The sequence below is a fragment of the Pleurodeles waltl genome, chromosome 5, assembly GCF_031143425.1.
Source record: "Pleurodeles waltl isolate 20211129_DDA chromosome 5, aPleWal1.hap1.20221129, whole genome shotgun sequence".
NCBI classification, from domain to species: domain Eukaryota; kingdom Metazoa; phylum Chordata; class Amphibia; order Caudata; family Salamandridae; genus Pleurodeles; species Pleurodeles waltl.
Genome location: NC_090444.1, coordinates 1662339957 through 1662357425, shown reverse-complemented (window position 1 = coordinate 1662357425; position 17469 = coordinate 1662339957). Strand labels below are relative to the sequence as shown.

Sequence of the window (17469 nt, the reverse complement as noted above, 5' to 3'; positions counted from 1 at the left end):
CCTAGTTTTGGCGCACCACTCTGTGTTCTTCATGGCTCTGCGCTACTGGTGGGGAAAGTCGTGAAAAGAAACTGACATCAGCATGCCGGGGTGGTGCCTATATACGACCGCGACGTCATCACGGCAAGCACTACGCCAATGTCGCCTGTGGAGTCGACTGACAGCGTGCAGAGGTACTGCTTGAAGAAAAATTCTCTGGATCCAGTCTGACGCCTGGGGAAACTCAAAGGTAAGGAATCTGAAACTACAATATGTCTCTACCAGATATTTCGTTACCGAAGGTAAGTAGCTTGTACTTCACTGCATGTGGGCCCCCAGAACATTTCATACCGATATATACATATCAATAGAAAGGGTTAATTGTTCAACATGTCCAGATGTTGTGGGGCGGCCTCCAAAATCCTATTACAGGCAAGATTTTCTGAATTTTAAACTGTATGTGAAACAATAAAACCTGTCACAAAGCTACGTGGTAGCACCTATATTAGTCTGCTGTCTGCATGTCTAAATAATGAATTAAAGTGCAGTCTGATATGCCTACATTATAAGAGTAAAAGAAATACTTCCACAGTCAGTGACCTCTCCTACTCGCAGTTGCTGCACAGTCAGTTGTTATGTGAGTGGCATTCTCGAACACTGTGTTTTCACACCTGTTTTTCTGGACAGTGTCTGAGAAATATTTTACTTTTTTACTTTCACCCAACATCATTACTATCTTACAAGCAGAACAACACTTTTGCTATTTCTAAAGATGTTTTCCTGTCAGAATGCCTTCATTATTTGTGAAGTAGTTCATCCTGTTGAAGAAATAAGTAACTATCTGTGGTGTGCTGAAACAATGTGTTTTTTGTAAAAACAAAATCTCGTAAGAGGATCCTCAAGAGCAAAAAGCAGCTTTGTTGCAAATTGTGTTTTTTAAAGGCCAAGAAGAAAAAAAAGTTGGACAATCCATCAAGGGAACACTTTTATTTCACTGTGACAGTGCCTGCAACTTCAAAGGGCTGCCAAGGTAGGAAACCCAGAATTCCAGCAATAAAAAGGCCATAACAGGTGGCAGAGGTGAGGAAAGACAACACTATAATCATCATTCCAATCTACATAAGAGGGAAAGAAAAAGAATGAATGAAGGCTGTTAAAAGTTGTTTTGGCACCAATGACACCATTAAAAATGCAAATGCTTTTCAGACTGCAATCATCTGAAATGTTCTCAAATCCTTTGCTAACGAGCTACCAAGACTTCATAGGGAGGAATTTAAGGAGATGGTACTCAAAGGCTCTTTGGAATGCAACCAGGTTATTACTAGAACTGTAGATTTGGGTAGTTGGCAGGGTTTGGCTACTGTGATCATTCTGTGCCATTCATCCTGGTTGTGCCTCGCTACTTGAAAGTGGACATACTGCCCAAAACACTTAGGGAGTCATTATGACCCAAAGCCCAGACTGTCTTGGGGCTGCTGCCCTGAAAGGAGTGAGTGTGGAGGTGGGGCCAGACACTTTAAAATTCAGTGCACTCTCCTGCAGCCTGGGACGTGCTCGGTCCAACACCAGGCCAAGATGGGCCTGTCTGAGACCTTCTGATGGATACAACTACCTGTGGATTCCTCACCTCATGAATACTCCCATGGCGCCAGCATTCTACGGAAATCTTCTTACTAGTCTCTGCACGTCGACGAGGACGTCACTGTCTCGCACGCGACGCCGTCTGACGTCATACAGGCAATAAGAGGTCCTCGACGACGTGCGGACGTCAGTTCCCTTTTTTCCGTGCATTCGAAACGGTTATCTTCGAGGGAGCAACTGTTACTCTTGCGGTTACAGTGTATATCTTGCTGCGTACTCTTTCTCTGTGGAAATAATGTCGCAGAGAAAGTCTGGATTTAAGCCTTGTCGTGAGTGTGGAGGCAAGATGTCGGTGACGGATCCTCATTCCGATTGCCTTTGGTGTTTGAGCTCCGACCACGACGTCTCGACTTGTGATTCGTGTCAGCACATGAATCCGAAGGCCATTAAAGAACGCGAGGCAAAGCTGTTTATGGCCAAGTCAAAGGAGAAGCATCACAAGAAAAAGTCTTCTCCAAGACATCGGCGTCATCGAGACTCCCGGCGCCGTAGAGAATCTCGGCGTCATTCAAGGGAGGCTCGTTCCAGGTCTCCGGATGGGCGCCGGAGGACATGGGAGGTCAGCCCCACGGTGACGCCGCATCCTTCGACGCCGTTGCTCTCTCCGACGTCTCCAACTTCGCCTGGACAGGCGTCGGTGATTGAGGTATTGGAGCCTCAGGTGTTTTCTCCGGCGCAGACGCCGAGGTCGGGGTCGCCTCCGAGTCAGGCACCCCAGTATCCGGCTTTTCCCACCCCTGGAGCCGATAGTTCCGCATTCTTGAATGCGATGTATGCCATCTTCCAACAGATGGCTCCAGGGGGCGCTCCGGCTGGGCCTTTGGCCTTTTCTTTGGGTGATCCTGCGCCTCTTCGGCCGGCACCCTTTATGCCCTTTCTCCCGTTTGGGAACGTGGGCTCGGCGCCAGTGTCGGCGCCGGTGGCCGCTCCGATGGCTTCGGAGGGATTGGCCCCAGGGATTTCCATCCCGTCGACGTCGAGATTTCGGCCTGTGACTCCGGTGGGTCCATCCGTTTCATCTGCTCTTCAGTCGCCGAAGTTACCTGTGGCGCCGGATGCGGCGTCGGTGGCTTCGGAAGATCGGCGCCGATCTCCGACTTCAGCGGAGGTGTTGTCGACTCCGCGGATTGAGCAACGACTGCATTCAAGGAGGCGTGCTCTCCGGGTACTAGAGGAGCAGGAGTACCAACGAGCCCTAGAGGAAGGAGAGCTAGAGGACTCGGGTGATGGGCTGCGTGGACTGGAGTCGGCCAGTGGGCTGGACACTTCCCCTGAGTGGGACCTTTCGTCCCCGGGGGAATATACCGAGGAAGCTGCTTCCTTTCATACAGTGGTACGGAAGGCAGCTAGTTTTTTGGACCTGCCTTTGCCGGTGGTGGAGGCGAAACAAAACCTTTTGACAGAGGTGTTGCATCCGGCCTCAGCCGCGGCGGAGCCTCTATTACCTTTTAATGACGCTCTGCTGGATCCGGTTTTAGAGGTGTGGAAGAAGCCGGCATCTTCCTCAGCAGTTCACAGAGCCGTGGCCAGGAGGTATCGGACGGCTCCAACTGATCCTGGTTTCCTATCTAGGCACCCTACGCCGGAGAGCTTGGTTGTGCAGGCCTCCTGTTCGTCCAAATCAGCGCCTGGTTCTTTCCCGACGGTGCCTGGGGACAGAGACTCAAAAAAGCTAGAGGCGCAGTCGAAGAAGATTTTTTCGTCCTGCAGTCTGGCGTTAAAAGCCACTAATGCGACCTGTATCCTGGGGAGGTATATTCATGCTCTGATGGATGACATCTCCTCTTCGTTTACAGAGCTTCCCCAGGGTCTTTTGGATCTTGTCTCTGATGCCCAGGCTGCTGCGACCCAAATTATCCTGACGGGACTGGATACCACCGACTCGGTAGCCAGAGCAATGGGCACAACTGTGGTAGAAAGGAGACAGGCCTGGCTACGTAACTCGGGCTTTTCGGCAGATGTACAGTCCACATTGTTGGATCTCCCGTTTGATGGGGACAAACTGTTTGGGGCTAAGGCTGATTCGGCCTTGGAACGTTTTAAGGAGAGCAGGGCCACGGCTAAGTCGTTGGGACTCCAAGCTCCTTCTTCCACGGCCTCTTCCAGATTCTTCAGGAGGTTTCGTGGATTTGGGCGTGGCTCTTCCTCCTCTTCCTTTCGGGGAAGATATCAGCAACCTGCCTCTTCCCACCCCTATAGATCTTTTAGGGGGAGGGGTAGGGTCCGCACCAGGGGAGCCTCTCAGCAGCACTCTGCCTCTTCCTCATCCTCTGGCGGGGTGCAGCAGGGGAAGCAGCCTTAGGCTTCCACCATTTCCCACTCACTCCTCTCCTGTAGGGGGAAGATTACAGCATTTTCTCACCAAATGGGAGACTGTTACGTCGGACACTTGGGTTCTCAGTGTTGTGGGAAAAGGCTACACCCTTCCCTTTCGGGAGTTTCCGCCCCTCATCCCGCCCCGCCCTTCGTATTGTTCACAAGAACACCTCCTGTTGCTAGAACAGGAGGTGGAAGTCCTCCTTTTAAAGGGCGCGGTGGAGTTGGTCCCGGAGCAGGAAAGGGGTCAAGGAGTTTACTCAAGGTATTTCCTGATTCCCAAGAAGGATGGTCGTTTGAGACCAATTCTGGACCTGAGGATCTTGAATTGGTTCCTCAAGCAGGAAAAGTTCAAGATGCTGACCCTAGCACAGGTGCTTTTGGCGTTGAACATGGAAGACTGGATGGTGTCTGTCGACTTGCAGGATGCTTACTTTCATATCCCGATACTCAAGTCACACAGGAAGTATCTCCGGTTTGTGGTGGGATCGCAACATTACCAGTTTGCGGTCCTTCCGTTTGGTCTTACTTCAGCACCTCGAGTCTTCACGAAGGTGATGTCGGTGGTTGCGGCAGAGCTCAGAAGGAAGGGGATAGCAGTATTCCCTTACTTGGACGATTGGTTGATCAAAGCCAAGTCCCCGGAGCTTGTGTTGCGTCATCTGCAGTCAACAACCCAGTTGTTGTTCGACCTGGGCTTTTCGGTGAACGAGCCCAAATCTCACCTGGAGCCCTCTCAGCGCCTCCTGTTCATAGGGGCAGTACTGGATACGACATTGGGTCGGGCCTTTCCTCCGCCTCAGCGGATTCAAGATATTCAGGATTTGGTTCCAATGTTTCGAAACGGAGCGGTAGTTCCAGTCCTCAAGGTCCTTCGTCTGCTCGGTCTTTTTGCCTCCTGCATTCTGTTGGTCACGCATGCTCGCTGGCACATGAGGGCTCTTCAGTGGTGCCTCCGAAGGCAGTGGTCTCAACACAGAGGGGATCTAGAGGGTACTGTCAAGATCTCCAGAGATGCTGCTGTGGATTTGAAGTGGTGGATTGCAAGCAACAATCTTTCACAAGGAAAACCGTTCCAGCAGTCGCCACCAGTGGCCACAGTCATAACGGATGCTTCCACTCTAGGGTGGGGAGCTCATCTGGGGGATCTGGAGATCAAAGGTCTTTGGTCTCCAGAGGAACAGATTTTTCACATCAATCTGTTAGAGTTACGGGCTGTACGTCTGGCTCTCAAGGCCTTCCTCCCTTCCCTTCGTGGTCAGTCGGTACAGGTCCTAACGGACAATACTACCACGATGTGGTACATAAACAAGCAGGGAGGAGTGGGGTCGTACCTTCTCTGCAGAGAAGCTCTTCGACTATGGTCCTGGGCAAAGGACCATCGGATTTGCTTGATAGCAAACCATCTGGCCGGAGTCTTGAACGTGCGTGCGGACAGTCTCAGTCGCCACTTCTCGGCAGACCACGAGTGGCGTCTCCATCCAGATCAAGTCCGTTTAATCTTCCAGAAGTGGGGGTTTCCTCGGGTAGATCTGTTCGCCACTCGAGAGAACGCGCATTGTCCGTTGTTCTGCAGCCTTCAGTATCCGATGCAGGAAGCATTGGGGGACGCGTTTCAAATGACCTGGTGCGGCCAGTTGCTTTACGCGTTTCCTCCCATACCCTTGATTCCTCGAGTATTGAGGAAGATTCGCCAAGACCGGGCTCTAGTAATCGTAATAGCTCCGGATTGGCCAAGGAGGGTGTGGTACTCCGACCTTCTCCAACTCTCAACGTGCCCGCCGCTCCGTCTCCCTTTCAGGGCAGACCTCCTCTCGCAGTCGCAGGGGCAGGTTCTACACCCCAACCTCCAGAGTCTGCACCTACATGCCTGGAGATTGAACGGGGCAACCTGAGTTCCTTCTCTCTCCCGCCTGAGGTAGTGGATGTTATATTAGCGGCCAGGCGACACTCCACTAAATCTATCTACGCTAATAGGTGGTCTAAATTTGTTGCGTGGTGTGGAGAGAGGCAGATTGATCCTTTACAAGCTCATCTATCGGACGTTTTGTCTTTTGCTCTATCTCTGGCGCAGAAAGGTTGTGCAGTGGCTACCATTAAAGGTTATTTATCGGCCTTGTCAGCCTTCATATGTCTTCCAGACCAACCATCTTTATTTAAATCCCCTATTGTTATCAGATTCTTGAAAGGTCTTCTAAATCAATATCCTCCAAAGCCATTCGTTATGCCGCAATGGGATTTGTCCTTAGTCCTGACTTTCCTTATGGGGTCCCCTTTTGAACCTATGCATTCTTGCCCCTTAAGGTATTTGTTTTTAAAAACAGTCTTCCTGATAGCTATAACATCAGCAAGGAGAGTGAGTGAGTTGCAGGCCTTATCAGTAAAACCCCCTTATACAACTTTTTATGGGGATAAGGTGGTGTTGAGGACCAAGGCTGCTTTCCTCCCGAAGGTTGTTTCACCCTTCCATTTGGCTCAGGCAATTACTTTGTCCACGTTCTATCCTCCGCCTCATCCTTCCAAAGAGGAAGAAAGACTGCACCGTCTGGATCCAAAGAGAGCGTTGAGCTTCTTTATCAATAGAACAAAGGATTTCAGGCTGGAGGATCAGCTGTTTATTGGATACGTGGGCAAGAGGAGAGGAAAGGCAGTCCACAAGAGAACACTATCCAGGTGGGTTGTTCTTTGCATTAAAATATGTTACTCTTTGGCAAAGAAGGATCCTCCTGAGGGCATTAGAGCTCATTCCACCAGAGCTAAGTCGGCCACTTCGGCCTTAGCCAGAGGTGTTCCTGTGGTCGACATCTGCAAGGCCGCAACTTGGTCGTCCCTTCACACTTTTGCAAAACATTACTGTTTAGATTCTGAGGTTAGAAGGGACGGCCATTTTGCACGGTCAGTGCTGCAGGATTTCTTGGTTTGACCATTTAGGCACCCACCGCCGGGCGTGGTACTGCTTTGGGACTCTATTCATGAGGTGAGGAATCCACAGGTAGTTGTATCCATCAGAAGAACGAGTTACTTACCTTCGGTAACGACTTTTCTGGTGGATACATTAGCTACCTGTGGATTCCTCACGGTCCCACCCGCCTCCCCGTTGCCTTTATGGTCTTGCCAAGTAATCCTTGAGTGCGCTCCTCTTGATCTTTGAGGGTGCAATAGATGTATATATATAATATATTTATATATATATATGGGTATATGTGTATATATCTTTATGTATATACTTGGTGTGTGTATATATTTTTAAAAGAAAGAGTTTTATATATATATATATATATATATATATATATATATATATATATATATGTACATAAAAAAGATTTACAGTTATTCATACAATGTGGTGTATTTTTACAATATAATGGATGTTGCTTTGTTCTTTCATTGCATTGCCTGGTTGTTCTCATGCACGTAAAAAATGATTGGTACTGACGTCCGCACGTCGTCGAGGACCTCTTATTGCCTGTATGACGTCAGACGGCGTCGCGTGCGAGACAGTGACGTCCTCGTCGACGTGCAGAGACTAGTAAGAAGATTTCCGTAGAATGCTGGCGCCATGGGAGTATTCATGAGGTGAGGAATCCACAGGTAGCTAATGTATCCACCAGAAAAGTCGTTACCGAAGGTAAGTAACTCGTTCATCAGAGACAGAAGGAGACTGTGCTGGGTCACCCCTCTTGATCCTGCCATCAAAAAACAGCCATCTTAGTCATAAAGGCACTAGTTGTAGCAGGAGGTAAGCCAAATCCATCTCGAACTTCTATTACAAACATTCTCACCAGTGCACTAGGGACTATAAATAAGGACACTACTTAGGTGTAAGAGAGTCTGGGGCAGTGTTGTGTGTTATTGAACAAGGGAAGGTTCCCATAACACAATCTAATCTGGAACCAACTATGGGGGGAGTTGGGTGGGCTACTACCAAATCAATATATTTTATCTGGTACACTCCCAATTGATATCTCTTCTGAAACCCAGACCCTCTGACCCTCATTGACTAAGAAAACAAAGATGACAAAAGGAATAAACTCAGACCAAGGGTCCATCTCAAAATAACAGTCAAACAAGGAAGAAATGAGTGTCTAGTGGGGATATTGCCCATTCTGTTAAAGACCCACCATCCCATTAGTTGGCAAATACTAAAAAACTACGTACACCTTTTGTTAAAAGCTCTTTGGAGTTGGTTTCTGAGAACGGTAAAAATATGGATCTTGCAATTGCAAACCTCACAAAACTCGTTACAAGCCTGAAGAGTTTTAAAGGCACTTTTGAAACTTGAAGAATAGCCTCTTGGGTATTCATGAAGGTGGTGGGGGAAACTCTTGGTCATGTTGTAGACTCTGCTGTACTCCATGTACCAATAATTCACAGACTACCAGGGTGAAAGTCAGAACCACATGCAATGTTGAATGGTTATGTGGTCTTGGGCCCAATGTGGGCCCTTGGTGTGTCCTCACCTGGAGCCACAGTTGAGGCTCAGTTTACTGCTTTTGTTCCACTACCACCTCATAGCAAGTCACTGTTACATTGTATAGCTAAACACCGTCCCAATTTACCATGTACGCAATTGTTTTACACAATGTTCCGTGCTCAGAATGAATGAGAAAGAGGATTGGCCTGCATGGAAGAATAAATTATTGGATCTGTCAAAATGACAGGCAGGGTCTGTGTATTTCTGTAATCCTGATGATTTAGGCCCTCATTTCAACATTGGCGGGCGGCCGCCACTGCGATCGCACTCCCGCGGGGTCTATTTGTAAATCTTTGACCACCAGTGTTGTAATGAGGGCCTTAATCATGATTAGAAGTGTCCCATTGGTGGGTTGTGGTCCCAAAGAGACTAGTAGAGAGTGTTTGGTAGTCAATTTTAGACAGTCTGCCTAGTTGCAATTCTATTACACAAACTGAACCATCCCACAGCCAAACTTACAGCACTGCAGGATACCCTGTTTGGGGTACTTCTACAGTGGTTCCCACAGTATACTTGGGGAAAAACATCCTCCTGAATAACAACCTTGTGTTAGGCCCACCAATAGTAAGTTTCCCAGTTAACAACGTTTGCCGCTCTAGAATCTCTTTAAGATAATGATTGACAATGATAATGGGGAAAATGGGATTAATCAGTGGAGGAGCCACCAAGAACAATCTAGTCTTGACACAGTCTAGCAACAGTTTCTCCTCTTTATCATGGAATATTGTAGGCATTGGCTCTAAGTTGAGGATCTCTGACTGGTTAAATTTGATCAAACAGTTTGTGTTTATCATTGTCCAGGAGACATGGGAGCTTGAGCCATTTTTATTGGTGGCCACTGCATTTTTTGTTCTTCAGCTATCCCATGCCAGAGTTGCAGAACTGTGGGGGTTTTAGGACTGTTAAATTTGCATAATGTCTCTGGCTTAGTAAATTGGAAGATATTTAATTCACCACATTAACAGATAGTTTGCTTGGAAGGCGTTGTCAGAATGGATTTAATTGTAACTAACTCACCTCCTCTTATAAAAATGGGGAAACAACTAAGGCCCTGGAAATTAAACTGTCTTCCCAGAGTAATCATGAATAGGTTATGTTATGGGTGTTCAACTTTATCACTGGTTTGTGTAATCATTAATAGGCAGAGGTCTGTGGTTTCATGATTGATCATGATATTTATTACACTCATGTTGAACACAATGTGAAGAGTGATCCCTTAAACCACGTTTTGTTGAAACATAAGTTACTGTTTGATTCAGATTTATGCAAGTCCATATAAACTTAGTTCCAAGGTATACTGGCCGAGGTACCTCTTCAGCGATGGATTTTGTCTTTTTCCCACAGGATTTGTCTACTTTTGTTTAATGATTTAAAAGTGGTTCCACATTGTGTGAGTGACTGTAACCTCTTAAGCTCTTCTACGCCTTTCCGTGCATGGACCGCACTCAGTGGCAGGAACTATGGTCCCCTTGCCCTCATAATCCTACTGCAACACTCCACGCCATCAGCCTGTCTGCTGCTCCATGCACTGCTACCTTGCCGCACCATACAACACTGACAGAGCATTTTCCAGTTCTTCCTGCAAGTTTTTGTGCACTTACTCACAACCAATGCTAACCACACTGCACCACCAGCACCCAATACCCCATTCTCTAACACAGTCCTGCAAGCATCCACACAACAGTCTGCAGTCGCATCCATGTCCCTCAATACCCACTCACTCACCAAACACGTCCCAGGGTTCTGGAACCTGCTGCACAACAATATCCCAGGACCTACTTTTCCTGGTTGGACCCCACATCTGAAAGTCCACAGCCATTCCACTTCCCAACGCCTCCCCTGCTTACAAGATTGCCAGGCAAGACAGACTTCACAAGCCCTGAGGCTGAATTGCCATCATCCACAAGAACACCATAAGCTACTCCACCTCCATGTAAATGTCAACTTGCAACATATCACACACATACACAACTGTCCTTGTGGTGTGCCAATTCATTGCTAAATTAATGCTGATACCACAGTGATGGTACACTCACACTAGACAACGGTGTCCATGTGTGCGCAAAGGGGACCTTTATGGGTAGGTTTCAGGTATCTCTTGTGTATTTGTGTCTGTACACGAATGTGTACGTATGTGTGAATTGGCTGTTTGAGATGGCGGGAGCTGGAGTGGGTGATGTGATTGTGTCTGTCCGATGTTGTATATGTTGTGTTGGTGTGTGACACATTCAGGTGAGTGTTGTTGTGCGGCTGTCATTGTCGTGCTGTGTGTAGTTGTGCTTGTGTGTGAGTGTGTTTGTGTAGCTGAGTGTGTAGTTGTGTTGGTTTTTGTGTCGTGTGTGTGGGTGCAGTATCAATGGTGTGTGTATGTTGTGTCATGGATGTATGTCAGTGTGTGTTTTCCGCATCTACAGGTTGTTGTGTTGGAATGGCAATGGGTTGTTTTGTGTATGTGGTGTATTGTGTAGTGTGTGGAGGGGGTACACTTATGGCTAAGGGACATTGTGTGTGTATCACTTACCTCTCTCCCATAGCCCCTGCCATTGTACAAAGTCCAGTGGGATCTGCTGCCATCTCCCTCTGTCAGCAATCCTTCGCTATTCAATCTGCTTGTAGAACTGTAACATCTAAGTACGGTGGGTGGAACACAGTTGGCCTGATGGTCTTTTTGGGTCCACCGTTGACGCGACTTGGTGGTAACACCGCCATGATCTATCTAAATCATGCCCTAAATTACCAAATAGTACACGGGTGTTAAAAATTAGTCTTGTGTGAGGAGAGAAGGGCTTACCTCCACCAAAGTTGGACAGTTGGAAGAGAGGACCTCTGGGACCACTTCAGTCCACCACCCATGATGCAGGATCCAAGCAGCTCAGCAGGAGAGGGAATACACACAGCTGGTTGTCATTGCAGTTGGTGCCTGCAGAAGCAGGGGTGTGACTCCTTCGCCCCAAGAGAGATTCCTTCCTCTCTCTGATACAGTGTTGCAGAAGGCGTCTTGCTTCTTTTTTGCAGCTTGGAGGGACCTGAAGAATCCAGATGCAGTTCAGAAGTCGAGGTGGAGGGTGCAGAGGATTCGTGCTGGAGTCTTGCAAACCAAATCTGAGGAACCACCCAAAAGAGAAACCCTAAATAGCCCTGAAAGGGGGATTGGTCACCTTGCTGGGTGACCAGCTATCAGGAGGGGCTCTGACATCACCTGCTGGCACTGGCCAATCAGATGCTCCCAGAGTTCCCTACCAATCTAGAATCCAAGATGGCAAAACCCAGGGAGCCTCTTGAGGAGCTGTGAACACCACCCCTGGGGATCACCAGATGGACAGAGGAGTGGTCACTCCCCTTTCCTTTGTCCAGTTTCGTGCAAGTGCAGGGACTGGGGGGGGTACCTGAACCGGTGTAGACTGGTTTATGCTAGGAGGGTACCAAATGTGCCCTTCAAAGCATTGCCAGTGGCTTGGGGAGGCTACCCCTCCAAAGCCTGTAACACCTATTTCCAAAGGGAGAGGGTGTAACACCCCTCTCCCAAAGGAAATCCTTTGTTCTGCCTTCCTGGGCTCGAGCTTCTCAGGCAACAGGAGGGCATAAACCTGTCTGAGAGGTGGCAGCAGCATGGGCTGCCTGGAAACCCTCAGAAGGCTGTAATGGCAATACTGAGGGTCCTCTAAGGAGCCCCCAGAGTGCATGCAATGATAAAACCAATGCTTGCAAAAGCCTTGGGGTATGATTACAACATGTTTGATACCAAACATGTTTATGTTCGGATTTATCATAATGTAGCTGGACATAGGTGGTGACCTATATCCAGTACACGCATAAAATGGTGTCCCTGCACGCACGAAGTCTGGGGGAAATGGGCCTGGAGTTCGGGAGGGCACCTCTGTTAGTGCAGGGGTGCCCTCACACACAGGTACATTTCACCCTGCCCTCTCGGCTGGAAGGCCTGGCATAGGGGTGACTTATAAGTGATCTTGTATCGTGAAAAGCGGCAGTGAAAGGGTGCTTGCACCTTTTCTTGCATGCTGCAATGGCAATCCTGCAGAACCTTTTGTTTGGGCTCCCTATGGGTGGCAGAGTATATGCTGCAGCCGATAGGGATCCCCTGGAACCCCAATGCCCTGGGTGCCTAGATACCATATACTAGAGACTTATAATGGGGCACCAGTGTTCCAATTGTGGGTGAAATACAGAGTTAACAGTTACCAACAACTAAATTCAGGGGAGAGAGCATAACTACTGGGGTCCTGGTTAGCAGGATCCCAGTAGACATAGTCAAACACACTGACACACAAACCAAAATTGGGGGTAATCAAGCTAGAAAGAGGCTTGTTTCCTACACTATCATGAGCAAAGACTAAGCTCTCCTTTAGGTACCCAAGTTAATCACAGTACCCATGGATGATGCTCCTTTTCATGTCAAGCATCAGGTATCCGGAAGACCTTGCGTCCTGACATATGTCTCTTTAAATATCTGATGGTCTTAAAGAAGAAACAACAGACTAGTCTTTTTGGTTATGCTGTGTTTCCAAGGCCATCGCTGAGTAACCCAGTTCGCTATAAAAGTGTTGACATTAGTCAGTCAACTTTAATATTTAAACAGAAGGAGGGTGAGAGCATGCAGTCTCACATCCCAGCATTCAATTCAGTCAATTCACTCCAATGCATTATTGTAAATGCAGTACCATTTCACGCTTACTTCAGTGGTAGTCTGTAATTTTTCACCCTTGTTGGTGCAGCTAGTGCTGTATATCTCAAGAAACACGTTTCTGGATTTAGTCTTTCATAAGTAGAGAGCAGCAGGCTTTTTTTTTCCTTCTGGGGTGGCTGGAAATGCTGTCAAAGTCTTCTCAGGTCTCGAGTACCACTCACTGGCCCACGTGCATACCAGAGCTCGTCAGCTAATTGCTCAAGGGAGCCTTTTTAAACAGAAAGAGGGTGGGGGCACACTGACTCACATCCCAGAATTCAGTTCAGTCAGTTTACCCCAATACATTATGGTAAATGCAATGCAAATTCACGCTTACCTCAGTGGTAGTTTTTCAACCTTGTTTTTACAGCTGGTGCTGTATATCTCTAGGCACATGTATCTGGATTTAATCAATAGGGAGTAGCAGGCTTTGTTTTCCTTCTGGGATTGCTGGAAATGCTGCCAATGTCTTCCCAGTGCTCAGTACCACTCACTGGCAAACAAATGCAGCAACCAGATCTCCCTCGAGCCAGCAAGCTGATGAGGTTTGGAGATGCACCTCTGTGAGTAGTACTGTGACCTGTGAAGATTTAGGCAGCATTTCCAGCAATCCCAGATGAAATTTCACTGCTCTCTACTGACGGAATGCATAAACATATACATGTGTCTAGAGATATACAGCAATACCTGCACCAACTTTGGTGAAATACTACAAAGTTGAAGTAAGCGCTAATTGTATACCGCATTTACCATAATGCAAAGGGATGAACTGTACTAGGATTTGAAGCAGTGTGTTCCCAACCCCACCCCTTCTGTTTAAAAGGCGCCCTTGAGGCAGCAAGCTGATGAGGTTTGGAGATGCACCTGTGTGCCTGTGAGTTGTACTGTGACCTATGAAGACTTAGGCAGCATTTCCAACAACCCCAGATGAAATTACGCTGTTCTCTACTGATGAAGGATGAAATCCAGAAACACATACACGTGTCTAGAGATATACAGCACTATCTGCACCAACTTTGGTAGAAAATACAGTAAAATTTGAAGTAATCGCTAATTGTGTACCGCATTTACCATAATGTGAAGGGGCAAACTATGCTGGGATGTGAGGCAGTGTGCTCCCAACCCCTCTTCTGTGTATCTTTAATATTTACTAATGCAGCAATACTCAAATCAATTCTGTTCACAATGTCAGTAGCTTACTAAATCAGTTTGTCTTCGCAGTAGTATAATATTTCAGATGTTGGATATATATAACCCTTTCTGCACCTGTTATTTTTCAATTTACAGAATTTATCATGTTGATGACACTCCAACTGGAACTGCAGATGGCCATTTGGATTTCACCAAAGCTTCAGCTGTAAGTATCAATATAGATGAAACTGCCAGGAATTGCATCAGGAATTCTAGAAATTGTGAACATATTTGACCTACTAATGATAAAATGGAAATGCTGATCCTCAGAGATGACTGCTGCGTGTGAGTTTGGCAGAGGGTGTACTGGGAGTACCCCTCAAACCCTTTCCAGAGCTTATTAGTCATTCTCCCAGATGGGAGCTAATCCGGCTTCTGCCGCACCCAGAATGGGTGTTGGCAGGGTAGCCCATGGGGCCATGGACTCACTCCCAACCCCACCCCCCCCACAGTCCCCAGTTTTAAAAATGTTTTTAAAAAAACACCAAAACACTGTGGCCAGCTACTGTACTGCAGAATGGGGCTGCTTACCATAGCCGCTCATTTATTATTCTATGCTCCCTACAGCGGATGCCCCATAATGTCCTTCATGAATCGAGGGACCCCCTTGTTGTTGGCTTTATATGGCTTGAGGAGTGTGAAAGAAGGACTCTAACACTTGCGCGAGTTATATTTATTTCAGTTAAGTATAGCTTGTAAATGAGTGTGTTTGTGTGTAAAACTAAGTGGGGACCAATAGCATGTTATAGCAAAGCAGTACTAATAGTTAGGACCTAGTTACTTTAGGAATGAATGCATACTGTTGCTGATTTCAGATAGAGAATTGTCATACATCATATGGTTTAGCTGGCAAACAAAATTGTACTTGGATTTTACAATTACACTTTGTGGTGTTTTGTCTCCCATTTAGGCAACGGACGATCCAATCTGTTGTATAACGGCTTCAGATAAAACTCTTATTGTGGTAAGTAGCAACTTTCCTTTAATTTAAGATTTGCCAATACACACTTTATTAGTAAAAGATGTTTGTAGCTTTGCTTTATTGCCATTGCCAACCAAAATATCCACTTAAAATTCGTCGTTAGAAAATTGCAGCCTTTCCCACGCAAGAAATGTTGGACATAACATCAGTTCTTTTTAGCGCTTGTTAGTTTAAAATATGTTACATTTTGCCCCCTCATTTCCACGTTGCCAACACTTCGCAGTACTGGAAACTGCTTCTCAGTGCTGGCTAATAAGCATTTTCAAAACCTTTTCCCTTTGTGTTGTTATAAATATCGAACTGTGCATGTGCTGGATCCCAGAACACATTTTTAAATGTGCATGTGTGTACATTCGAAAACAATAAAAAATTGCCTTTACACCCAAAAAATCCCAATCTTGTTAGCCAAAGTAATAATAATAAAGTACATTTGAATGCAAATACCATCCTAGTAAGGTGTTTTAAGAGGAAACTGTGCTGAACTGTACGTGAACTGTTTAACAAATGATGGTAGAGTTGTCATATCAGAGCTCTGGTCATAGCTTATTTGATTATGCCAGCAGTCATATTATATCAGGGTTTGAATTTTACCAATGCCACGATTTTGCCATCTTTCTGCAAATCTACATAAATGAGTCTGGTAGTAGCGCGAAGTACCGTATTTTCCGCACCATAAGGCGCACAACAAAATTTTTACAGATTTTGGAACTCGGTGCACACATAAAGCGCACCGGATTATAAAACGTACGGCCAATTTTTGAGAAAATTTAAGGCTCTTAGTTGCGCCTTATAGTGCGGAAAACATGGTAGTAGTTCCAGGGTTCGAATGCTCTTAGAGTCCGTGCACACCTACAGACGTTCATGCCGAAGGGGTTTCAGCAACTCTTCTTAAATCTCTCAGCAAACTCTTCTAATCTCTTCGCACACTGTGGAAGGTTGGAATTTTACTCCTGGCAAGGGCAGGAGTAAAACTTTCTCGATGGTGGGTGAAAAAAGTCTGTAGGGAAAGTGAACTTTAACACACTCAGTAGATTTTCCCATGAGTAAATATAAACATGCATATTTCCTCATGTGAAATGCAATTCATTAACTCTTTCTAGGAGCACGGTTTCCAGTCCCACTTCTGTAATTTCTTGTAAATCATAACTGCCTTCAAACAGCTGTTTTTATCCACTGATCTGTTAGTTATTCACATTTTTCTTCCGCCCATTACAGCAAAGGGCAGTGTGTCGGCCTCCTTCAGCTACTGACTAACTTCACTCTGAATGACCGCATTCTGCTCTTTCACATGTAGCACATTCTGCAATGTTTGATTTTTGAGAACAAAACATATTTTTGCTTTTAGTCTAAGTTTTAGTTATAATGGTGAGAGCCTGGCAGCTCCCCCCCCCCAAAAAAAAGTTTTGCCAAAAACATGTAAAAACAAAACATGCTTTGACAAAGTTAAAATGCTGGCAACCATTGCCAGAAGTATTGTCTTCGGCAATGCGTGTTTTATTCATGTTTCTCATAATCTTGCTGAATTTGGTTTTACATTGATTTACCATTATAAATCTTTTTGGGAAATACTGGCATTCAGCAAAGGCGTTTTACTAAATGTTGTTACAAAAGTGGTGCTTAGCAAAACGTTTTTCTTTCAGGCTGCATATTTGTATGTGTACATTTTATTTTGAAAGCAATCATAAATCTTGCTTTCAAGCTTCTGCAAATATTTCCATCTAATCACAGAGCACTCTGGGAGCATTATAAGTAGCTTACTGTCAGTAATTCATGCCGAGCTCTGACCATTTCCTCAGAGTGTTCACCCTAATAAAAGAGGCTTTGCATTAATGAACCATATGTTGAAGTTCGACCAGCATTACTACAAATCTTATATTAGCTGCAGACCCACAATGTGGTATTCTTAATTGGCAGCCAAAGGGTTTGTGCTGCAGGAAATTGGGCCTATCTGTCCAAAGGACAAATTAAACATAAAAACGTGTTGTCCTTGTAGGAGGCTGGCCTGGCTTATAGTGGGTATCTGATGGTACTTACACCTTGTGCTAGGTTCTGTTATCACTTATTAGTAGATTAGTAGTGTTCTAGCAGCTTAGGCTGATAGAGGTAGCTATAGCAGAGCAGCTTAGGCTGAACTAGGAGACATGCAAAGCTCCTACTATACCACTTATCTCATATAGCACTATATCATAAGAATCACAATAC

General features: G+C 46.1%; 1 protein-coding gene across 1 annotated transcript in view; it reads left to right on the top strand.

The window, feature by feature from the left end:
* The window catches only part of WDR35 (WD repeat domain 35), a 267899-nt gene that overhangs the window by 122317 nt on the left and 128113 nt on the right, over positions 1-17469 (top strand). The window contains exons 14-15 of the mRNA XM_069235987.1: positions 14382-14451; positions 15196-15249. Coding sequence (XP_069092088.1) covers positions 14382-14451; positions 15196-15249 — 124 coding nt within the window. The remainder of the gene's footprint in view (positions 1-14381; positions 14452-15195; positions 15250-17469) is intronic.